This window comes from Pongo pygmaeus, chromosome 16 (genome assembly GCF_028885625.2).
Source record: "Pongo pygmaeus isolate AG05252 chromosome 16, NHGRI_mPonPyg2-v2.0_pri, whole genome shotgun sequence".
NCBI classification, from domain to species: Eukaryota; Metazoa; Chordata; class Mammalia; order Primates; family Hominidae; genus Pongo; species Pongo pygmaeus.
This window is the reverse complement of record NC_072389.2, coordinates 44,899,107-44,924,945: the sequence shown is the minus strand read 5'-3', so window position 1 is coordinate 44,924,945 and position 25,839 is coordinate 44,899,107. Positions and strand designations below refer to the sequence as shown.

General features: G+C 39.8%; 1 protein-coding gene across 2 annotated transcripts in view; it reads left to right on the top strand.

Annotated features, from left to right (window-relative positions):
• The window catches only part of FSIP1 (fibrous sheath interacting protein 1), a 191,422-nt gene that overhangs the window by 48,528 nt on the left and 117,055 nt on the right, over positions 1-25,839 (top strand). For both annotated transcript variants that reach the window (XM_054450788.2, XM_063652575.1), the window contains exons 10-11: positions 8,321-8,479; positions 21,471-21,608. In XM_054450788.2, coding sequence (XP_054306763.1) covers positions 8,321-8,479; positions 21,471-21,608 — 297 coding nt within the window. The remainder of the gene's footprint in view (positions 1-8,320; positions 8,480-21,470; positions 21,609-25,839) is intronic.

Here is a 25,839-nt window from a genome sequence, read left to right as displayed (position 1 = left end):
ATAGATTTTCTTGATACATTCTAGGAATGCTTTCATAATGACTTTTTGTTAATAATACTGCCTTTTGCATATTATTTTTGTTAGTATTTATGTCTCGTCTTTCTAGTTTAAGGTCATCTCTATCATTTTAGTTTTTGATCTTTTACAAGTACTGTGTAGCTGGGCTTTTGCTGTTGCTTTTGTGTCTTTATCTTTAATTGTTTCTTCATCCTTTATCTTTTGTTATTATCAATATGAGGATATTTAATTTACTCATATTCATTACAACCACATACTTTTTCAATCTTTTCCTGACATCAAACTTTATATTTTATTTATCATATTTGTTTTTGTTTATCTCCCTATCCTCTTGTGGTTTGGAAACTTAATATTCTATTTCTGATCTGGTACTGTTAACCTTCAAGTTTTAAAAATACATTAAAATGCATATTTTCTTTTCAAATTCAATAATTAGTTTCTAAGATTTCATATTTTAACAAGTTTGGATCTTTGGTGTACTTTCATTTCCCTTGTGTTTCATTTTCTTTCCTCCAGGATATATTGAAATCATCTGGAATTTTAGTTCTGGAATATTACACATTTTAGTCTTTACCTTTAAAAACAGTAAGCTGCTTGTATGTGAGGAATCTCTCTAAACAATATTTAGTCAAAATTTTTAGCCACATCATTAACTGTGTATTTGGACTGAACAAATTATTTATTTGTATAAATCATTCCTTGAATTATTTTTCTGGAACTTTTTTGAAAAATTTTGCCCCAAGAAATGGTGAAGTGTGGATAATTTTTGAGTGTTTGTATATTTAAATATTTATTTTTTCCTCATTTGAATGTTAGGTTAGCAGATAACTAAATTCTACTTGTAAAATCCTTTTTTTCTTGAAGCATGTAGGATTTTCTCCTTATTTTGGAGTTCACAATTTTATCACATTATATTTGTGTGTGTCTTTAAAAACATTTCAGTTCCTGCTTGGTACCTTGTAGTCTCTTTCTATCTGAAGGTTCAAATCTTCCTTCAGCTCAGAAAATTATCTTCTATTATTTCTTTCTTTCCATCATCTCTTTTTTCTCCTTTTGGGATACCTATAAATTGGGTATCAGTTGAGAATGTGATTGGCTGCCAGTAACAGTGGCTTAAACAGTAAAGAGTGTATTTTTTTCTGGTAACAAGAAATCCAGGAGTGAGCAGCTCATGTCTTTCTGTCCTCCTGTTCTACATTCCTATGTGGATTTTGTCTTTAGGTTTGCAAGACTGCTGCTGCATCTGTAGGCAGTGTGTCAATTTTCCAAGCAGACAGAAAGAGGGAAGGGTAAAGAGCAAAGAGACTTTCCTCTGAGGCTTTGCTTTTTCACTGGGGATGGAATGGTGTCCCTAGGACTTCTAACTGCATCTCACTGGCCAAGCTGTGTCACATAGCCATTTGTTCAGTATGTTGCTGCAAGTGGGAAGGGGGATTCAGGTATATGACTTTCTCTTTTTTTGTAGTAGAGGTAGAAATGGGGATCATGTCAGTCAGTAGACAGTGTCTGCCACAGGTGGCTATAGGACCTCTTGGATCTCTCTTCCAGGTCTTATAACATCTTTCTTATAATGTTAACCTTTTTTGTCATTTTGTACATATGAGCTCATTCTACAGTTTTCTAAGTTTGGTTTCAACCATGTCTATTCCGCTGCTTAGCCACGCAGCTCTCTTTTGAGATTTTTAAAGACAATTGTTTTTAGGCCCAGCGTGGTGGCTCACACATGTAATCTCAGCACTTTGGGAGGCCAAGGTGGGAGGATCACTTGGGGCTAGGAGTTTGAGACAACCCTGGCCAATATGGCAAAACCCCATCTCTACTAAAAATACAACAATTAGCCAGGTGTGGTGGCGCACGCCTGTAATCCCAGCTACTTGGCAGGCTGCGGCAGGAGAATCTCTTGAACCCGGGAGGTGGAAGTTGCAGTGAGCCAACTGCACTCCAGCCTGGGCAACAGAGAGAGACTCTGTCTCAAAAAAAAAATATTTACACTAATATTTACTGAGAGTTCTTTCTGCAAGTCCTCTTATCTGATGTGGGAGGTAAACATACAGAAATTCTAGAGTCAGATGGATGGTGACAAATGTTAGAATAGAAATTCAGAGGAAGAAGCAGTGCAGCAGGAAAAGTTTAGGAAAACTTTGAAGAAGGAACCTATTTACTATATTCTCAAATCATACCGAACTTCTTGCTGTTCCTCAAATTCTCTGTGTTCTTTTAAATCTCTGTGTTTTCGAATGTGCCCTTTCCTTTATGAAGTGCCCCACAACCTCATCTTTGACAAATAAATGCACAACTTAAAGAAGATGACTAAAATGATAATTATGTTTTAATTCCCCTGAACTCTTGTTCTCTAGTTGTTCTTTTTAGTGGCATGCATATTTTTTTTTTTTTTTTGAGATGGAATTTCGCTCTTGTCGCCCAGGCTGGAGTGCAATGGCACGATCTTGGCTCACTGCAAGCTCTGCCTCCCGGGTTCAAGTGATTCTCCTGCCTCAGCCTTCCAAGAAGCTGGGATTACAGATGCCTGCCACCACGCCTGGCTAATTTTGTATTTTTAGTAGAGATGGGATTTCACCATGTTGGCCAGGCTGGTCTCGAACTCCTGACCTCAGGTGATCCGCCCACCTCAGCCTCCCAGAGTGCTGGGATTATAGGCGTGAGGCACCAAACCCAGTCGTCATGCATAATTTTATGGATGTAATCTTCTCTTGAATCTCTCTAGGACGGGGGACTGGTACCAGTTGGGCCCATGGCCTGTTAGGAACTGGGCTGCACAGCCGGAGGGGATGAGCGGTGGGCTAGCGAGCATTACCACCTGAGCTGCGCCTCCTGTCACATTAGCTGCAGCATTAGATTCTCATAGAAGCATGAACCCTGTTGTGAACTGTGCATGGGAGGGATCTAGGTTGTCTGCTCTTTTTGAGAATCTAATGCCTGATGATCTGAGGTGGAACAGTTTCATCCTGAAACCATCCTTTCTAACCCCATTCCCCCCAGTCCATGGAATAATTGTCTTCCAAGAAACCTGTCCCTGGTGCCAAAAATGTTGGGGACTGCTGCTCTAGGATACTTATTTAGAATTTAAAAGGTATTTTCATCTATGTTGGGAACTCACACTTGAAGTGAATGGCACCCGCTAAGCTAGACGTCTCTACTACCACCCTTACCAGTGAAATGGGTTTGCATCCGATCTCAGGTCACTCACATCTAGTAGTATTGAGTCAGGCAGTCTGGTGGTGGACCCTTAATTACCTACCTGAACCCTAGCTCTAAAGGATGCTGGTGAAGAGCATTTTCTGTTCTGTCTTGGGAAGGTAAGATTCCTAAAAGCTAGAAGTTCCCCACACATAGCAAGGGTGTATAGAGGCGCTAGACAGATAGAAAAAATGATGCCATTTACTACCTTTTACATATATCTTATTTCTGTAATGGCATAGTGCATAAAACATTTACATTTCTGGTGAATTTCATCTGACATGCTCTTTTAACTTCAGTGTCATTTGAAAATAATCCCATTCAGACAGAACCTAAAATTTATTAGCCACTATTTCATCATCGATTTCGTAGTTTTACTTTTTTGTGATTCTTTATTATTTATCATTTAGGCTATATGGTATTGACATCACTTTTATTTAGGAAAAATTACCAGAGTTTGTGAGTAATTAGGTAATATATTTTAAAAATTATGCCTAACTTTCTTTTTTTTTTAAGCTGTCCATGTTTATTTTCAAGGGAGAGCAATAGACTTTAAATCAGAACCTGGACTTCTGTCAGTTTATTAGAGTTGTGTGCCTTTAGCTAACTGAACCTCACTGAGGCTCAATTTCTTTATACCAACTTACAAGTATATTTAAAAACATTTATGACTATATCATAATCTTTATATTGATATACTACAATCTACCCACTTTTCCCCTATTTTTAGACGTTTTATTATAAATAGTGTGGCAATAAATTTTTTATCAGTCACTGTTCTGGGTTGCAAGTAACAAAGACGGACTTTGGCTAAAGCAACAGAAAATGAATTTATTGGGAGTCTTGAGTAGTCCATAGACTCAATGGGAAGTTTGGGAAACCAGGTTTGTACACCGGGCAGATGTCCAGGCAGCCATAAACATGGCTTTAGGAACAGCCTGGTTAGGGGCTGGCTGCCCCCGGCTCCACAGCCACCAGACATTTGCTCTCCACCAGATGCTCATTGCTGCCACCATCACTGTCCCTGTTAATCATTTCCCTGCACCTTTGCTTCTGTCCCTCAAGGTTGGGGGTGTTTGCTTTCGATTAGCCGAATCTAGGTCATTTGTTTGTCTTCCTGATATCAGAGGGTGGGGCGGAGTGTCTTGTCATGTCATAAACCTCCCCTGCCAAGACTCACACACTGTTTGGTTTCACTGAAATGGACTGCGAATGCCAGGGTCAAGAGGATAAAAATATAAAAGTCTTTGTGCATAAAGTTTTTACCTATAATGCCTCTGATTATCACCTCGGGCTTAATTCCTGGTATTAACATCATGAAATCAAAATGTATGAAATAAGTTTCTTCGCCCTCTACTTGACACGTTATTCCAAATATTCTTCATGATTCTTCTGTCTTCTTTTTGCACTAATGCTTCCCTTTATGACCTTATCCATTCTCATAGCCCCCAGCGTTTGAACCACTGTAGATATGTGGGTAAGTCAAGTGTGTTTATTTAATCCCAAGTCTCTATCTTGAATTTCACATAAACATATTTAACTGCCTAACATAATCTGTGGATATCCTAGGGGGATGTCTGCCAGTTTCAAAATGTTCCAAACAATTCATTATCTTTCTTTCCAAACCTACTTCATCTATAGAATCCCTAGTTTAGATAATGTGACCACCATAACCTACTTCACAAAATCAGGAACTTGTTCTTTTTTTTTTTTTTTTTTCTGGTAAGGCCACAACAAAGTTTATTATTTTTTAAGTTGTTTATTTTAAATCAATAAATATTTCGGGTTCAGGGGTACACATGCAGGTTTGTTCTGTAGATAAATTGGATGTCACAGGGCTTTGGTGTACAGATTATTTCATCATCCTGGTGATAAGAATAGTACCTAATAGGTAGTTTTTCGATCCTCTCCCTCCTACCACCCTCAGCCCTCAAGTAGGCCCCACTATCTGTTGTTCCCTTCTTTGTGTCCATGTGTACTCAATGTTTAGCTCTCACTTATAAGTGAGAACATGCAGTATTTGGGTTTTCATTCCTGTGTTATTTTGTTTAGGATTATGGCCTTCAGTTGCATCGATGTTGCTGCAAAGGATGTGATCTCATTCTTTTTTATGGCTGCATAGTATTCCATGGTGTGTATGTCCCAAATTTTCTTTATCCAGTCTATTGAAAGGCATTTAGGTTGATTTTTGTGAATAGTGCTGCGATGAATGTACGCATGCATGTGTCTTTTTTTTTTTTTTTTTTTTTTTTTTACCTTGAGACAGGGTCTTACTCTGTCACCCAGGTTGGAGTGCAGTGATGTCGTCATGGCTCACTGCAGCTTTGACCTCCCAGGCTCAAGTGAGCCTCCCACCTCAGCCTCCTTAGTATCTTGGACTACAAGTGCATATCACCACATCTGGCTAATTTTTAAAATTTTTTTGTGAAGGTGAGGTTTTTTCATGTTGCTCAGGCTGATATTGAACTCCTGGGCTCAAGCCATACACCTGCCTTGGCCTCCCGAAGTGCTAGAATTATAGGCATGAGCCACTGCACCTGGCCTGCATGCATGTGTCTTTATGGTAGAATGATTTATATTCCTTTGGGTATATACCCATTAATGAGATTGCTGGGTTGAATGGTACTTGTGTTTTAAGTTCCTTGAGAAATTGCCACACTGCTTTCCACAATGGCTGAACTAATTTACATTCCTACCAGCAGTGTATAGGTGTTTTTCTCTGCAGCTTTGTCAGTATCTGTGATTTTTTTACTTTTTAGTAATGGCCTTTCTGACTGGTGTGAGGTGGTATCTCATTGTGGTTTTGGTTTGCATTTTTCAAATGATTAGTGATGTTGAGCATTTTTTTCATATGCTTGTTGGCTATGTGTATGTCTTCTTTAGAAAATTGTCTGTTTGTGTCTTTTGCCTACTTTTTAATGGGGTTATTTGTTCTTAGCTTATTAATTTGTTTAAGTTCCTTATAGATTCTGGATATTAGACCTTTGTTGAATGCATGGTTTACAAATATTTTCTCCCATTCTGTAATTGTATTTACCCTATTGATAGTTTCTTTTGCTGTGCAGAAGCTCTTTAATTAGGTCCCATTTGTCAATTTTTGCTTTTGTTGCGATTGCTTTTGGCATCTTCATTATGAAATCCTTGACAGGGATTATGTCCACAATGGTATTTCCTAGGTTATTTTCTAAGGGTTTTATAGATTTAGATTTTACTTGATTTTTGTATATGGTGTAAGGAAGAATTCTGGTTTCAGTCTTCTGTATATGGCTAGCCAGTTATGCCAGCACCGTTTATTGAACAGGGGTCCTTTTCTCCATTGTTTGTTTTTGTCAGCTTTGTTGAAGATTAGATGGTTGTAGGTGTGTGGCTTTATTTCTGGGCTTTCTCTTCTGTTCCATTGGTCTGTGTGTCTGTTTTTATACTAGTACCATGATGTTTTGGTGACTGTAGCCTTGTAATATAGTTTGAAGTCGGGTAACGTGATGCCTCCAGCTTTGTTCTTTTTGCTTAGGATTGCCTTGGCTATCCAGGCTCTTTTTTGGTTTCATATGAATTTTTTAAATAGTTTTTTCTAATTTTGTTAAAAATGTCATTGGTAGTTTGATAGGAATAGCATTGAATCTGTAAATTGCTTTGGGCAGTATGGCCATTTTAGCAATATTGATTCTTCCTATCCATGAGCATGGAATGTTTTTCCATTTGTTTGTGTCATCTCTGGTTTCTTTGAGCAGTGCTTTTTAATTCTCACTGTAGAGGTCTTTCACCTCCCTGGTTAGTTGTATTCCTAGGTATTTTGCTCTTTTTATGGCTATTGTGAATGGAATTGCGTTCTTGATTTGGCTCTCAGCTTGGGTGTTGCTGGTATATAGAAATGTTATTGATTTTTGTACATTGATTTTGTATCCTGAAACTTTGCTGAAGTTGCTTGTCAAATATAGGAGCTTTTGATCAGAGACTATGGGGTTTTTAGGTATAGAATCATGTTGTCTGCAAACAGTTAGTTGAACTTCTTCTCTTTCTATTTGAATGCCTTTTATTTTTTTCTCCTTCTTGATTACTCTGATTAGGACTTCCAGTCCTGTGTTGAATAGGAGTGGTGACAGTGGGCATCCTTGTCTTGAGGAACTTATTCTTTATCCTTGATCTTTATGTCTCCCTTTACTCTTCCATAGAATTATCTCCAGGTTCTGTAAATTCTACTTTCTATGTATCTCTGGTTTCCCAGAAAACATTCCTTAGTTCAGCTATTCAGCACTTTTGTTCTAGATTATAGCTGTTGCTTCTTAACTGGTCTTTCTGCCTCCATTCTTGCTCTCAGTAGTTCCAGTTTTAAAATACAAACCTGATCATGGTGTTTCTTTGATTAAGGTCCTGTTTTCTCCAGCCCCTTCCTGCTCACAGAGGTTAGTTGATCCTCTCTGGTTCCCATGGTGCCCAAGGCTTACCAGCACTCTTCACACCTTGTTAAAATTGTTGCTGCCAAGAAATTGAGAACTCCTCGAGGGCAGAACCTTGTGATCTTCATATTGAATTACCAGTGCCTAGCATAATACATATGTTCAGTAGGCATTATTTTTGAATGAATGTAATGAATGGGTTTTATGAGATAACGTGGAACAAACATTAGTTGAATGAAAGATGATCAATTAAGTTTGTGAAGCCCAAGCAACTGATTTTATAGATGCTATGTTACTTTTAAGGGACAGAGTTTGAAAATACTCTGGGAAATACATGTCCCATGACAGGGTAAACCTGATTTCTTCCTACTTAACATGTCACAAAACATTTTTTGGATGTAGATAAATGAGAATGTCATGAGAACCAGACTGTTAAACTAAGAGATTTGTTCCACAGGGGAAACCCCCCTCAAAATACTATAGGATACTTTATACAGGCTGGCAGATAACAAAACCAGAAACTATTTCATATTATTCTTTTACTAACCCAGTGTTAATTCTATTTTTGTGTGTGGTGTGTGTATATGTGTGTGTGTGTGTGTGTGTGTGTGTGTGTGAAGTCCTGGGCACTGTTATAGCCACTTGAAAGGTATATTTTGGCAAAAATATAGCCTGAGAATGACCTGGTGACCCTTGTTTCCTCTTAGGGTGATCAGTCTGGCTGGGTGGTACCAGTAAAAGGTTATGCACTCGCAGTCACCCAGCATCAGCAGCTTGCTGAAATTGATATAAAACTCCAAGAACTCTCTGCAGCCTCCCCAACAGTTTCCAGTTTTTCTCCAAGACTTGAAAATCGGAATAATCAGGTATTTGAAGAACCCATAGACTGTTCAAGTTAATGTGTGCTAAAGCTGTTCACATAATTTTACAATCTGGTTGTTAACCAGTTGCTTTTTCCAGTGATCGTAGTTTCATAACAGTGTGTATATTCCTTTGGTTACTTCCACTTTCTACTCACTTTTCTTTCATTTGGTAATTTTCTGGGATGGGGTCACTGAGGAAATATTTATTTTAATATTATTATATCTCTATGATTTAAGCTAAATCTTGATCATGATCAAGAGAGAGGGGAGGGAAGAAAGCGGATATGGTACTCACGAGTCCTTTGAGAGCCTTATTCTTCTTTATTCCTGTGGCACTAGGTATTAGCAGTGGCAGCCATTGTCCCTTACTCTGCCACATTCTTTTAACTCCTTTAATTTAACATCAAGCAGTGAAGCTCATTATGTTGACTTCTCTCCTATGAGAGTTTTGAAATGAATGTGTTTCTTCTCTCAGTAGTTCCCTTAAATATTCTTTTACAAAGCAGGTGCAGTGGCTCACGCCTATAATCCCAGCACTTTGGGAGGCCAAGGTGGGTGGATCAGTTGAGGTCAGGAGTTCAAGACCAGCCTGGCCAACATGCAACATGAAACCCTGTCTACTAAAAATACAAAAATTAGCTGGGCGTGGTGGTGCGTGCTTGTAATCCCAGCAACTTGAGAGGCTGAGACAGGACAATCGCTTGAACCCAGGAGGTGGAGGTTGCAGTGAGCTGAGATAGTGCCACTGCACTCCAGCCTGGGCAACACAACGAGATTCTCTGTAAAAAAAAAAAATAAATCTGGTAGAAGGTATGGCGTATCAGAAAAGTAAATTTCTCCCTCACCCCATCCCTATATTTTAGTACTTCATGGAATCTGGTTTGATTTGGGTGGTAGGCTGAGGAGAAAATGTCTGATTGCATAAGAGATTAATAACCCTGTAGCAGCTTTGTAAAGCTTTTCACCAAATCATTTTCTCTACAATTGTAGATGGCCATGATCTTCGTGGACCATCCAAAGATTTAAATATCAGTAGCCTATAGGTAATCCTTCTGATTTATAGTAAGCACTTTCTCTAAGCTGTCAGTTGAAGGTTGGGGATCTAGCTTCATGCCAGTTGAAGCAACCTCAGGGGAAAGGAGCAGTATGAAGGTGTTCCAAGGAAACAGTTTTGTGACTGATTGTATTTCTGACGGACAGGAACAGCTGCTCTGACCCTTTAAACAGCAGTAGTGGTGCTGTTGTTCCCACTATTGATTTGAAATTCTGCAGTGGGATTAAAATTCTTGGAAAACAGAGATAATTGGAATCTTTGTCTTCACTCAAATGTGTCCCAGGACTTTGTATTTTATTTTATTTTATTTTGAGACAGAGTCTCGCTCTGTCACCAGGCTGGAGTTCAGTGGTGCGATCTCGGCTCACTGCAAACTCTGCCTCCTGGGTTCAAGTGATTCTCCTGCCTCAGCCTCCTGAGTAGCTGGGACTATAGGCACGTGCCACCACACCCAGCTAATTTTTGTATTTTTGGTAGAGATGGGGTTTCACCATGTTGGTCAGGATGGTTTCTATCTCCTGACCTCGTGATCCACCTGCCTTTGCCTCCGAAAGTGCTGGGATTACAGGCGTGAGCCACCGCATCCGGCCGTATCCCAGGACTTTGACATGAGTTAGGCTAGTTTATTTATGTTACTGAATTCTGTTTTTCAAAAAGGAGGAACCCTAGATGGGATAATAAAATGTGTCACAGATACTCTGTTCTTTTCATGTTTCAGTTGATTTTTGTTGTTGTTGTTAGATTTCAAGGGTAGCTGAAATCTCAGAGCTGAACTGTGGTCTTAAATATAGAAAATATTTCATGGCTGTCAAATGAAGTGAAGTCTGTGAAGTCTGAGGCACTGATATAGCCATCCAAAAGGTGTATTTTTGGCAAAAATATAGCATGGGAATGACCTGGTGACTTTGTTTCCTTCTCTTCTTAAAAGAGACAGAGAATTCAGAGATTTGTTTGGCCATTAGGACTTCAAATAAAAAGTATGAATATGGGCCAGGTGCGGTGGCTCACGCCTGTAATCCCAGCACTTTGGGAGGCTGAGGTGGGCAGATCACAAGGTCAGGAGATTGAGACCATCCTGGTTAACACGGTGAAACCCTGTCTCTACTAAAAAATACAAAAAATTAGCCGGGCGTGGTGGCGGGCACCTGTAGTCCCTGCTACATGGGAGGCTGAGGCAGGAGAATGGCGTGAACTCAGGAGGCGGAGCTTGCAGTGAGCCAAGATCGCGCCACTGCACTCCAGCCTGGGTGACAGAGCGAGACTCTGTCTCAAAAAAAAGAAAGTATGAATATGGTCCCATTTTCTCATCATCAACAAAATCACATTTTCAGAGTTCACATTTATGGTTCAGATAAGATATTTTAAAAATAATGAAAGGGAAAACCAGTACCTTACATTTTTGTTACATACTGAGATTATGTGTTTTTATGTGAAATAACATATATTTGGAAAGAAAAGGGAAAACAACATTTTGGGACTCACATTGGATGTAGAAACAAAAATGTAATGTAGTTGTTAAAAAGAAATAATTTATGCTTCTTGCATGCAAAAAAAAAGAATATCTTTTGAGCTTTTGTTCAATTTCCCTTTGGCATTTCTTCATTTCTAACTAAAACCAGCATTACACATTGAATTTTCAAAGCAGAAATGCTAACATGGCAAAGTATTTTAGGGATATTATTTTTGGATTGGACTACTTTTTGTATAAATACACTGTATCTTGAATAAACCCTGTGTATCTATGTAGTTGATGAATGAGTTCCAACCAGTTGCTAATCCACAAATATTCATAGTTCATATTCACTTTAACTCTTCTGCAAACCATTAACTCACCAGTAATTTTTCTCCATACTCCTTAAGAAAGAATTTCTTTTAAGTGGAATATAAATTTCTGTTTTTGAACAATTGATTCAACACATATTGAGTGCTCCTGGATGTAAGGAATTGTACTGAACTTCAAGATGAATCAGGCAAATAAAATACTTTGGAATAAAAAAGTCTCACTTCAGGCTGGGCACGGTGGCTCACGCCTGTAATCCCAGCACTTTGGGAGGCCAAGGCAGACAGATCACAAGGTCAGGAGATCCAGACCATCCTGGCTAACATGGTGAAATCCCGTCTCTACTAAAAATACAAAAAAATTAGCCAGGTGTGGTGGTGGGCGCCTGTAGTCCCAGCTACTCGGGAGGCTGAGGCAGAAGAATGGCATGACCTGGGAGGCAGAGCTTGCAGTGAGCTGAGATCGCACCACTGCACTCCAGCCTGGAGGACAGAGCGGGACTCCATCTCAAAAAAAAAAACAAAAAAAAACAAAAAATGTCTCACTTCAAATTTGGCTCTACCATTTACTAGTTCTGTGGACTTGGGTACTAATTAGAAGCTCTCCAAACCTCGTTTTCCTTATTTATAAAATAATAGTAATATTCTTTAGGGTTCTTGTAATGAGTAGCTGAGTTAATATACGTAAAGTGTTTAGCACAGTGACACAGAACTCAGCCAATTATATTATTATAAGTGATATAAAGAACTTATTTCTTTATGGGAGGTATTGAGTATACGTAGAAAACGTGGACAAGACAGCACAGGCAAGTGCCATAGAAAGCTTTTTTTTTTCCTTCAAGAGACAAGGTCTCGCTTGTCACCCAGGCTGGAAGTACAGTGGTGCAATCATGGCTTGCTGCAGCCTTCACCTCCTGGGCCCAAGTGATCCTCCAACCTCACCCTCCCCAGAAGCTGGGACTACAGGTGCATGCCATCACACCAGCTAATTTTTAAATTTTTTTATAGAGCTGTGGTCTCACTGTGTTGCCTAAGCTGGTCTTGAACTCCTGGCCTCAAGAGATCCACCTGCCTCCGCCTCCCAAAGTGCTGGGATTACAGGCGTCAGCCACTGTGCCCAGGCTCATAGAAGGCTCTAAGTAAAGTGCTGTGGTGGTTCAGAGGAGAGAGAGAACGCACATCCAAGGAATATCCAGAAAGTCTATTTCCATAAGTGAGGGGCAGGAGGAGGAAGAGGAACTAGGGAAGGAGGCAGAGGGATCAGAGACACAGAAGAAGACCACCATTATGTATCACGAGGCTGAAAACTGTGGCCTACAGAAGTGGTCCCCAACCATTTTGGCTTCAGGGACTGGTTTCGTGGAAGACAATTCTTCCACGGGCCCAGGGAGGGGGATGGTTTTGGGATGATTCAAACATGTTACATTTATTGTGTACTTTATTTCTATTATTATTACATTGTAACGAAATAATTATATAGCTCACCATAATGTAGACTCAGTGGGAGCTCTGAGCTTGTTTTCCTGCAACTAGACGGTTCCATCCGGGGGTGATGGGAGACAGTGACAGATCATCAGGTATTAGATTCTCATAAGGAATATGCAGCCTAGATCCCTCGCGTGTGCAGTTCATGATAGGGTTCACAGTACTGTGAGAATCTAATGCTGCTGATCTAACAGGAGGCAGAGCTCAGGCGGTAACGTGAGTGTTGGGGAGAAGCTGCAAATACAATTGAAGCTTCACTTGTGCCTGCCGCTCACCTCCTGCTCTGGGGCCGGGTTCTTAACAAGCCATCTACCAGAACCGTCCATGGCCTGGGGGTCGGGAACCCCTGACCTACAGGACAAGTTAAGCTCCCAGGTGGGTCTCCTTTTGCTTACAAAGGGTTTAAAGATTTTTTTTTTAGCCAACATTTAAAAATTAGGTAAATTCCTATAAAAATCCAAATTTCTAGTTCTCTCTTGAAAAATTCAGATTAGAAAATATGTCAGCAATTAGACCTAACTTCTTGCTTGGCAATTACCGGATTGAGCTGAATAGCAACTGCTCTTTCTATGGGGCACAGATTCTCCAGTTTGCTGCAGTATCCACCACTCTATATTGTATGGCAGGCCCTAAGGCCCACTTCATGCATTTATGTTACTTGTCCAGCCTTTGCAGAGATCATCAATACATTTTTGAATGCCTGCTTACTTCATAGGAGACACTGTAGTGGCTGATGTAGTGTCCAGACTAGTATGAAGCTTGATCTCTGACCTCAAGGTAGCTTGTAGGTTACCAGAGGATATGATGTAAACAATAGAACAAGTTGTGGAGTGACTGTGCAGTGAAACAAGAAACACAACCAGATGGGCACTGATAGGATGAAAAGTACGGAAAGTGTATGCTGCGGGAGCACAGAGAAAGGAAAGGTTATTTGATGAAGGCATGATATTTTAGAAATTCCTTTGAAGATTTGTCTTTGTTGGTCAAGAAAACAGTTTTCTGAACAAGTTGAAACAGACTTTCTGACTTATCTGTGTATGGTAACTATAAGGTAGTAAGTTGGTATGCATATAGATTTAAGATGATAACTGTGGTTGAGTCGATGTGGTTGAGTCAGAATAGTTTGAGGAACTCTAGGAATGTGGCTCAGAGATGAAGGAGGTGTTGGTCTTTGTGAAAAGGGCAGATAAGAAGTCTTCTTTTCCTTATGGGCTCACTGATTGTGATGTTCTCATATAGATGCTCTGGCCCAGCACTTAACTTTATGGCAATGTTTTAAAAGCAGCATTTGGCTTTTACGTATCTGATTTCCTTAGCATAAAACAAAGCTTGTGGTCACAGTCAAAAGAAAGAATGTCATATTACTGCTCTTTCTGTAATGTGAATAATATGTGGTTGCAGTTTTTACATCTGCTTTTTATTTTCATTTTGTCTTAGCAAGAGAACTAATTGAAGCATTTTTTTCTTAAGATCTGTGGTTTAACTGTGCATACTTTTCTGTGTCCATCTCCTAACCCTCAACAAATCAGTTCGTTCTTTCCACGTATTGTAAATCCCACCATAAAACTGAGTGAGGTTCTATAATTTAGTTACCGTACTTCTTATTTGTAGATGTATCAGATTCCAGTTCTCTCCAGAAATATCTAAGATATAGGAGTTATGTAAGCATTCAGTTTCTTAAATCCTTAGCAACCAGATTCAATAGTAAATTCTATTCCATTTGGCTCTTATATACAAGTATAGTTTATTCATCTCTCATGAAATCAGTTTTACTAAATCTAGAATTCCAGTTCACTGTTAGATTTTTTTTTTCTAGTTGGGGAGGGCCTCAGAAATGGCTCTCCTTGACAGGAGGCATTGCTGTGTTCTTAAACTAACTAGTTTAATTGAATATAAAGATCCTCCTTAATTTGATTTATTTTCTTATTCTTAAAATATTGATTCAATTGTACACAATTTGGTTAGCTCAAGAAAAAATTAGCAAACATTTGATTGAGGAAAATTGTAGTTTATATTGATCTCCTTTCTTGCCAAGATCATGCTATTATTGTTGACAGCAACAATTAATTTTTTTTGGTCTCTTCCTGTCTCAATATTAGCTAAAATTGAGGAAATACAGACCATTCATTCTCAGGTAATTCTGAAAGATGTTTTATTATTGGGTCTAGGGATTTGTATAGTTCCAGTAAGGGCCATGGGCCCCACTTGACCCCAAATGTACTTAATGTGTTGGTTGAGGGCAGGAATTTAGGATTTTCTAAATGTATGCTAGTCACAGGCACAGAAATCTTATTGACCATCTGCTCATTTCCAAAACCCATAGAAGCCACAGAAGCGTGGATTTCTGGGTTTGAGGAACAAACAAGAAGTTACTTCAGAGCTCTTTACCTCCAGTGCCAATCTGTTAGATCTCCAGTTAAATCTGGGAAACTGCCCTTGCCACCTCCATTTTACAGATTACTGTGAAGTTTATATTTCTTTGCTTTCCTCTGTTAAGCTTCTGATGTAGTCATGGTTTCCTTCATTTTATGGCATTATTCCAAGGTGATAACAATCTCCCTGAAATATCTTCTTCCCTACTTTTTGTACTGCCAGGCACACAATCCATCTGATGACAGGAAATAGCAGGAACCTACAGAAATGTATAGCATTATCTTGAAAACATAGGACAAGCTGTCTTTATTTAGGCAGGTTTGTAGTTTCCCAATCCTTAATGCATGCCTTATTTGCATATCAGATAACTTACAAAGCTGTGGGTAATTTCCTCTGTTTTTGATTTTTGAAAATGAGTTTATTTTGCTTCAAAGATCCCTTTTGGCCTAGTGAACACCACAGATAATTTTTCTAAGGATAAACTCAGAATCTCTTGGCAACCAATTAGTCAAATCAACAATTATCTATTGATCTTGGCCTCAGGGACAGTTCTCTTCTTGTGGCATATCGAGGAGAGCTTTTACTGAATTCTCCATAAAAGCATTCCTGTATGACCCAGAAACACAGAAATGATATTTTGGTCAGAGAATCTGATTAAATATTTCTACTATGAGAAATCAAGATATTTCCTGATGATCACGAGGACAGATAGTACTGGTTGGCACTTTGTTGTGAGAAAAGAATATTTCCTGGCACCACAGAGCTTTTTGCAGATGGGCAATTTTCATCAGCATCAGTGGCAACCTTTTCTTGCCGCCTCTTGGCCTCTGCTTTCATCCTACAGTATTTTTCAAATATTTGAACTATATGGTTATGCCATTGGAGGCCATGACTGAATAAAGCTGTTATATATCCTTTGGGTCTAATTGTAGAAAATGACAGACTCATAAGCTATTAGAAGGGGAAATAACTTTCTCAGAAGTAACTGAGACCCAGAAAGAGGAGGTGACTTCCTCAAAAGTGCACAGCTGATTGTTCCAGCAGAACTGAAGCTAGAATCCAACCTTCGAGTGTATACCTCTTAGGTATGGAGAGTCACATTGTCAGAGCAGGACAAAAATGGCTTTGGCAGAAAAATTTATTAAAAATAAAAAATCAGTGGCTCACATCTGTAATCCCAGCACTTTGAAAGGCTGAGGCTGGAGGATCCGTTGAGCCCAGGAGTTCAAAATCAGCCTGGGCAACATAGTGAAACCCATTTCTTCTTGGTACAAAAAAAATCAGCCAGGCGAGGTGCTGTGCACCTGTAGTCCCAGCCACTTGAACTTGAGAGGCTGAGGTGGGAGGATTGCTTGAGCCTGGGAGGTCGAGGCTGCAATGAGATGTGGTTGTGCCACTGCACTCCAGCCTGGGTGGCAGAATAAGACTGTGTCTCAAAAAAAAATAAAAAAAAAGGTTTGTCTGCTTATGAAATTGATAATATGTTTGTTGTAGGAAATTCAGGAACTACAAAACAATAAGAAAAATAAGATTAAATAACCAGGATTTTTACGAAGTTAATTATTATTAAATTTCCTTCCAGTCTATTTCTCTATACACACACAGACTATATATACACACACACACATATATATGTATATATAATTATATATATGTGTGTGTATATATATGTATGTTAGAGTTTTTGACAAGAAACAGAAGGAATACCTAGCTTGGATTTCAAAGATAATTATATGAAGGGACTATTTATATAGATTTAAAGGAGCTAACAGTGGATGTTGGGACACCGAGAGACTAGCCACAGTGGACGGGGGAAGAAAAAGTGTGTGGGAGCTCAGTGAGAGCTGGAGTTGGGGGAAAAGAACTGGCCATCTGAAGTTGTAATAATAGAGGACATGGGCAAAGGGTTAGCCAACCCCAGCCCCCTCAGCATGAGCATTTGAGCTGTAGTTAGTTTCCTAACTCTGTTTCCTTGGCAATCTGAGAAAAGTTGGAATGCTGAATATGTTAGGAGGCGACTTTGCTTATGCTTAAAATGATCCCTGGATTGGGAGAATTATAAAGACCTGATGGAGAAGCCATATTTTGGGCATCTCTGACTGCAGTGATTCTTGTGGGTGGGAACGTTTCTTGCTGGGTCCCTGGACTCGGTGTGCCTATGGGGGCATTTCAAGAGATAATGGCTTCTGTAGGATATGAGGATTTTAAGACAGGCAGTTTATGGCTGTTTTGCTCTTTATACCTATATTGTTTTGGCATGGACTGTAGCAAACACTCCCATTGAAAAGGGATACCTGATACTGCCCTGCTGTGTTTCCTGTCTTATATCCTTCTGAGTAGAGTGGCTCTAAGTGTGTCCTCTGTTAGTCTTTGAGCATGAATATGCAGTTGAATCTAAGAAAACTCTGCACATCTCAGGGATACATCACTGCCCAAACTGTGGTGCAAAAGCATGAGGAGAAGGGGAAAAAATACCCCAAGCTCTCTCTCCTTCTGTCCTGTACTCTCCCCTCACTTTTACTAAACCTAACCAGAAGATGGAGCTCAAGGAGAAACACTCTGATTGTCCCAGCTGTGGCGGGTGCTCACCATAGTTTATCATACTTCTATTGATGGACACCTGGGCTGTTTTCAGCTTTTAGCTGCCATGAACATTTGTATACAAGGCTTTAGTTATATATTTTAATTTCTTTTTGATAAATTCATAGGAGTTGAATTTTTGGATCACAGGATTGACAAACATTAAACTTTTTAAGAAATGGCCTGTTTTGGTGTGGTGGCTCACACTTGTAACCCCAGCACTTTGGAGGCCAAGGTGGGTGGATCACAAGGTCAAGAGATTGAGACCATCCTGGCCAACATGGTGAAACCCTGTCTCTACTAAAAATACAAAAATTAGCCAGGCATGGTGGTGCATGCCTGTAATCTCAGCTACTCAGAAGGCTGAGGCAGGAGAATCGCTTGAACCCGGGAGGCAGAGGTTGCCGTGAGCCAGATTGTGCCACTGCACTCCAGCCTGGCAACAGAGCGAGACTCCGTCTCAAAAAAAAAAAAAAGAAAAAAGAAAAAAGACATGGCCTGTTTTTCAAAGTGGTTGTACCATTGTATAGTCCTGCAAACAATGTAAGAGAGTCCCCATTGTTTCACACATTTCCAACATTTGGTGTTCACAGTTTTTTTCATCTGGACCATGCTAGTGGCTCTGTAGTAGTGTCTCGTTGTGGCTTAATTGCATTTCCCCAATGACTAATGATGTTGAGGAGGTTTTCATGTTCTTATTTGTCATGCACATAGCTTTTATGAAGTATCTGTGCAAGTCTTTATAGAATTTGATTGTCATTTGATTAATTATTATTGTCTATTTGATTATTTTTATTATCAAGTTGTAGGAGTTCCTTATATATTCTGGATACAAGTCCTCTGTCAGATTTGTGTGTTACGATCATTTTCTCTCAGTCGGTGGTTTGTTCATTTTCACAATGGTGGTTTTGATTAAGCAACATTTAAAAATGTTATTAAGTGCAACTTATAGTTTTTTTCTTTCTGTGCCTTCTCTTTGCTTGCCCCAAGATTTAGAAAAAATCATAGTTGTAGATTATTAAAATAATTTCAATTTAAAAATGAAACCCAGGGTGTTTTTCAGATTACCGTGTATTCTACTTCATAGCTGGTGTATCTTCATAAAAGTTTATAAAACGCTGACTGCTCAGCATTGCAAAGAGACCTTGATACCATTTTTTCCAAACTTCCCCCTAACATTAGATTTCCTTTAAAAAATATTTCTGATAATAATTCAGCCTCTAGATGTGTATTAGTCTGTTCTCTCACTGCTATAAAGAAATACCTGAGAATGGGTAATTTATAAAGAAAAGAGGTTTAATTGGCTCATGGTTCTGCAGGCTGTACAGGAGGCATAGCAGCTTCTGCTTTTGGGGATGCCTCAGGAAACTTACAATCATGGCAGAAGGTGAAGGGGAAGCAGGCACTTCTTACATGGCCAGAGCAAGAGGAAGAGAGAGAGAAGAGGGAGGTGCTACACACTTGTAAACAACCAGACCTCATGGTAACTCATTCACTCACAATCATGAGAACAGCACTGAGGGTATGGTGCTAACCCATTCATGAGAACTCCACCCCCATGACCCAATCACCTCCCACCAGGCACCACCTCCAACACTGGGGGTTACAATTCGACATGAGATTTGGTAGGGACAGAGATCCAAACCATATCAGGATGCTTCTAGAGATTGAAAGCTACCAGAAGTGAGAAATGAAGCCAAATATAAAATAATCACTTCTTGAAATTGACGCACTCTTTTAATAATTTGCTTGGTAGAATTGTATACAATAAGAATTTTACTGAAATTCATTGCTAGTTTGATGAAAGTTTCGAAAACCCAAATTACAGTCTATTGGCCAGTGCTTACACAGCTTTGGGATTATAGTTTGCATTGGGATACAGAGAGTAAGGTCAGCCATGTCACTGTCTAGGCGGTGACAGTGTGGTAAGTGCAATAAAGGAGCATGTGGCGTGGCTGAGAGAATAATTTGTCCTTTGTGGGTATGTCAGGGAACATTATGGAAATATGCTTGAGCTGGGCCCAAAATGGGTAGGAGTCTCAGGAGTTGGAGGGTTGGAATGGGGGGAACTAGTAGTAGTGAATATTGCTGCACATTTGAGTGTGAGTCTCAAGCAGTGGGAAATGAGATGAAGAGATTGGCAGGACCTAAAGCATGAATACTTTGCACCTTGTTCTGTGTCTTCCCTGCAAAGAATGGAATCAACAGGGTGACTGGTAGCATCAAGACCAGCCAGGAGGCTCTGGCAGCAACCTAAGTCAGTAGTTCTTGAATTCGCAAGTAGGTGTGCTTCAGTTTATTAGTCCTTAGTCCTTTTTTTTTTTTTTTTTCGAGACAGAGTCTCATTCTGTTGCCCAGTCTGCAGTGCAGTGGTGCGATCACAGCTCACTGCAGCCTCGACCTCCCAGGTTCAAGTGATCCTCCCACCTCAGCCTCCCAAGTGGCTGGGACTGTAGGTGTTACTGTGCCTAGATAATTTTTTTTTATTTTTTATTTTGTAGATATGGGGTCTCACTGTGTTGCCCAGGCTGGTCTCTAACTTCTGGGCTCAAGGGATCCTCCTGGCTTGACCTCCTGGAGTGTTGGGGTTACAGGTGTGAGCCACCATGCCTGTCCTGTTCTTCCCTTTTGAATCAGAATCTCCTGGGTAGAGGCTGGTCCTTCGGATTTTTTCCTGGGCTCTGGAGATGATTCTGAAGCTCACTGGAGTTTAAAAACTGCTGGTGAATGATGAGGATATCTTAACTAAGACAGTGAGAAAGAAACAAGGGCCTTGATTAGAGAGGTATTAGGGATTGGCAGCTAGATAGTATTCCTGGTGACCATCTCTATGTAAGGAATGAGGGAGTAGCAGGATTATGGCTTGAGTGATTTCAAAAATGTCATTCCTGCCCATCACTTATATGGCAACACAGAGCAGATGTGTGTGAGAAAGGAAGTTTAATCTTAGATACAGGACCAAATTCCTATCAAGAAATGCCCATTTTTATCACCCAGACGTAACATTAACTTTGGGAAAATATGGTTCTGTCAATATAAATATTGCAGATAATAATGAAGTACTTTCATTATATAATACTTAGTCTTTTCAAAGGACATATTCAGCTCGCATTTGTTTGGCATTAAGATTTGTTGCTTGCCTACTACATACAGTGATGACTTTTAGCCTAGATCTATTATTACTGTTACTGTTTTACAGACGATGAAACTGAAGCTCAGAGAGGTTAATTCATTTCCCTCAGGTCAGTCTAGTCAGGAACCAGGCAGGGTGAAGATTCAAAACTCCTGACCTTGCCAAATCCAGTTTTCTTCCCATTATTACACAGCTGCTTCTAATAATATGGATGGGCAGGGTTTTTTCCTTCTTATTTATACATGATAAACTTGAAGTCCAGAGAAAAGTCCAAGGTCTCAAGCTGGTAAGTATCAGAGCAGGGACCAGAACCCAGATTCCTGTTTCCTGGCCCCAGCTCTTTTCACTGTCTCCTTCTGCTTCCCAAATGATTACACAAGTTGGGTTCCTTTCCTACTTGTTATATGTACAGTTGGACCTTTACCTCCTAAAATGGGAAGACTTTAAAGCGTTATAAATATTGTTTTGAAGGGAAGAAATAATTGTTTGAGAAGCAAAGCTAACCCTCAAGGCTCAGTTGCTTTGAGGTGGTATGTGACAGCACATTTCCAGCCTGCGAATGATGTTTTTTTTTTTTTTTTTTTAATTAGGAACCTGACCGTGATGGTGAAAGAAATATGGAAGCAACTCCAGGAGAAAAGGTACTTAGGAACACCAAAGAGCAACGCGATCTGCATAATCGGCTGAGAGAGATTGATGAAAAGCTGAGAATGATGAAGGAAAATGTGGTAAGTCTTTCTTTTTGTTTTAATTAATTTTTTTTAAGAAAAAAATAGAGGCAGGGTCTTACTATGTTGCCCAGGCTGGTCTCGAACTTCTGGGCTCAAGTGACCTGCCCACCTCAGCCTCCCAAAGTGCTAGGATTACAGGTGTGGGCCACCACACCCGACCATCTCTGTTATTTAAAGTTTAATTGTAACCAACACTTGTACCAAAAAAGGTTTCAGTCTCTTTTGACTGTTTTATGACTGTTCTCATGTGTTAAATCAGCCATGTGAATTTGTCAGTAACAATGTGAATAAAAGCTAAAAATATAATTCATAGGACTTTGATATTATTCTAATTTAAGCAATTTATATAATGTAAAACATTAAATAACATATAAAACATATTCTGACTTCAGATAGTATGTAAGATACTATCTGAAGTCAGAATAATAATCCATAATCCTAATATTCTGACAGTGACACAAATATTTGTTTTTCGTGGAAAAATCTGGTAGTTCTCCCTAAAATCATCCCTATGTTTTGAACTTATAGCTTCAATTCTCTTACTTTTTGTTGTAATTACTAATATATTATTAGTAACTAATTAATTTTAATGCATTCCAAATCTTTCTTGGCTTACTTCATGTTTTTCTCGCTCAACATAAAGACATGTCATTCCTGATGAGTGAAAACTCTTAAAGCAACTCAATTGTGAGCTGGTTGATGCTCTGAACCTCTTAGAAATGCTCTATCATACTATGATTTTCCAGCTGCCCATAGAATGTTTTCAGCTGGATACCTGGATTTTACCTAAAATTAAACATGTCAAGGCTGAGCTTGTGATTGTGGTCTTGCGGTAATTACCTGCAGTAACCCCTTTTGGTCTCCTACTAAATTCTGTCATGTTGGGTGATCTTCAAGCCTCTTTGAGTTTTAACCAGTGTGACTAGTTTGTTGCCATATTCTTCCTGAGTTTCTTATGACTCAAAATCTTTTTTTTTTGTTCCTACTTTTATCACCCTTCTCTCAGTGTTGTCACCTCATGCCTTAGCCACTTATAACCTGGTTTTTGTAGGATTTCTTGTTTCCAGTCACTCCTTTCTTATATGCTGCACTTAATATGCTGCACTGTGGGGTAAATATCAGGTGAGTGATTTTAAAATGTGATTCCCTTCAGAGCCCCTCAGAGTGTGCCACAATCGCGTTTTCACACCTTGTAATCAAGCCCAGCTGAACTGCCCTCACTGCCTGCAGGCCCACAGATAGCAGCACTGACACAGAGCCTAAAGGAGATCAGGGCCACCTAATGAGAGTTAGGCAGCAGATCTAAAGGGAATGAATACATCGTGCTTCTTTTATAGCTCATTTTTATTTGCTTTGCATGATAAATCTCATGGGCATTATATTTCAGAGAGTCCTCTATTTCCATTTTCAGAGAGATTTCTCTGATTCTGTTGATGGGATGAAGTAGAAGAGGTAGGAATGGGCCGGGTGCGGTGGCTCACGCCTGTAATCCCAGCACTTTGGGAGGCCGAGGTGGGCAGATTGCCTGAGCTCAGGAGTTCGTGACCAGCCTGGGTAACAAGGTGAAACCCCGTCTCTACTAAAATACAAAAAAAATTAGCCAGGCGTGGCGGTGTGCGCCTGTAGTCCCAGCTACTTGGGAGGCTGAGGCAGGAGAACTGCTTGAACCCGGGAGGCAGAGGTTGCAGTGAGCCGAGATTGCGCCACTGCACTCTCCAGCCTGGGTGAGAGAATGAGACACCGTCTCAAAAAAAAAAAAAAAAAAAAAAAAAAAAAAGAAGTAGGAATGGTAGGGAAGTGTAAGGGGGCTCTTAGCCAGTCGTTGTAGTGGTAATGATGGTACATTGTAAATTCGATGTGATAAATGAAATGTTTGTGGTTTGACTGGCTTTGAAAACTGTTGGTACTTCCTCTCACTCCGTATCTGCCAATCCAAGGTGGGCTAAGCCTGTCACTCCCCATGATCCATTCTCCTGATTTCTGACTGCTGTGGTCTGGATGTTTGTGTTCCCCCAGAATTCCTGTTGAAACCCTAGTCCCCAAGGTGATGGGATTAGAAGGTGGGGAATTTGGGGAAGTGATTAGGTCATGTCAGTGAAGCCCTCATGAGTGAAATTAGTGACTTTATAAAAGAGACCCAAGGGGACTCATTTGCCCCTTTTACCATGTGAGGACGTAGTGAGAAGTCACCCCTATCAACAAGGAAATGGGCCCTTACTCAGCACCAAACCTGCCAGCTCTTCGATCTTGGACTTCCCAGCTTCTAGAACTGTGAGAAATAAATTTATGTTGTTTATAAACCACCCAAAATACCATTATTTTGTTGCCCAAACAGACTAAGACACTGGCCATTTATCACATACCTTGAACATGTACCCGTTATTTTCTACCACATCTCTACCATTATTTAATTTTTGGCTCAAAACCAGAGTCCTTTAAGAAATCGTGTGTCATTCCAGTGCCTTATGAAATTTGGCTACACTTAAAGGGATATGATAAATATCAAGAGTTGGTTGTTATCCAAGTGGAAAAGAATAACACATGAGTAGATAAGAGCAATTATTGAATACCAACTATGAGCCAGGCACTGTCCCAAGTATTTTACAGATACTAAAGTATTTAATCATCACAACTGCTCCATGAGATAAATAACCACAGTCCTCATTTTATAGATGAAGAAATGGAGCGAAAGAGAGGTTGACTAATTCCTTGAGGTTATACAGCTAGTAAGTGGAGGAGGTAGGATTCAAATGGTTAGCATTTAACAACTATGCTATTACTGCCTTTCTGAGACTTGCTTTTCTTTTCAAGATTTTTTTCAGTGTGTTTTTTCGTGAATTAAAGTGTGATAAACTTGTTATAATCAGTAATATTCATGAGCGAAATGTTTGGGTTCCCCTATACAAATTTTATTTTCATAGTTTTGTGTTTTATAGTCAACACTTTCAGAGGCTGTTATCTGTATGATAAAGGCCCATGAATGTTGATCTGTACTGTTTTATGTTTGTTTGTTTTTTTTTTCTGAGACAGAGTATCACTTCCGTCACCCAAGTTGGAGTGCAGGTAGTCCTCCCACCTCAGCCTCCTGAGTAGCTGGGACTACAGGTGTGTGCCACCATGACCAGCTAATTTTTTTATATTTAGGAGAGACAGGGGTTTGCCTTGTTTCCCAGGCTTGTCTCTAACTCCTGGGCTCAAGCAATCTGCCCACCTTGGCCTCCTGGAGTGCTGGGATTACAGGCGTGAGCCACCATGCCTGGCCCTGTTTTATGTTTTCATTGCTTAGTGTTTCATAACTGTAGATTCATAACTGATTTCATAATTGTGGATTCATGTTGTGTACCACGTGACCTGTTGAGGAGAAGATACTGTGTGTTTCAAACTCTGAAAACGCACTGTACCTCATAGATGGCTACATATTTCGACCGGGAATCTGGAGACCTGAGTCCTTGTTTCAGTTTTGTTAATGGCCTGCTCTGTGACCCTGAATAAATTACATAGTTTCTTAGAGCAGGGATCCGCCACCCCTGGGCCAAGGACCAGGTACTGGGCCACTCAGCAGGTGGTGAGCAGCAGGTGAGGGTGGCTTCGTTTGTATTTACAGCTACTCCCCATCTCTTGCTTTACCTGAGCTCTGCCTCCTGTCAGATCAGTGGCATTAGATTCTTATAGGAGCACGGGTCCTATTGTGAACTGCACATGCCAGAGGTCTAGTTTGCACTCTCCTTGTGAAAATCTAATGCCTGATGATCTAAGGTGGGACAGTTTCATCCAAAAACCATACCCCTCCTCCACCCCCTCCCCCTATTGCCAAAAAGTTTGGGGACCACTGTCTGAGATCTTCATTTCATTTCTTTAAAATCAAGAGAGTAGTGCAAGATGACCTCTGTTCTTTTGCCAGAGATTCTTGGCACACTTATTTTTGATAAGAAGTGATGTTATTTGTAATGTATAGTATCTAAAACTACTTTGTGTGTTTCCTAAATATTTGGTATTAATTGGATTAAATCTTCTATTGAAAGTTACTTTTGAAAGTTTAGTAACACTTTTTAGGAGAATGCGAGATTGTCTTTCTATATACAAAATTAGTCTACTGCCCTCCAACCAGAGAATGTGGTTTCTGAATGATAGGAAATGGCCAACTTTGCAGTTTTGCCTTATTCTGCCTCCTGCAATGGAACATCCTTTCAGGATTACTGGTGGAAGAGGTAATATGTGGCCATTGAAT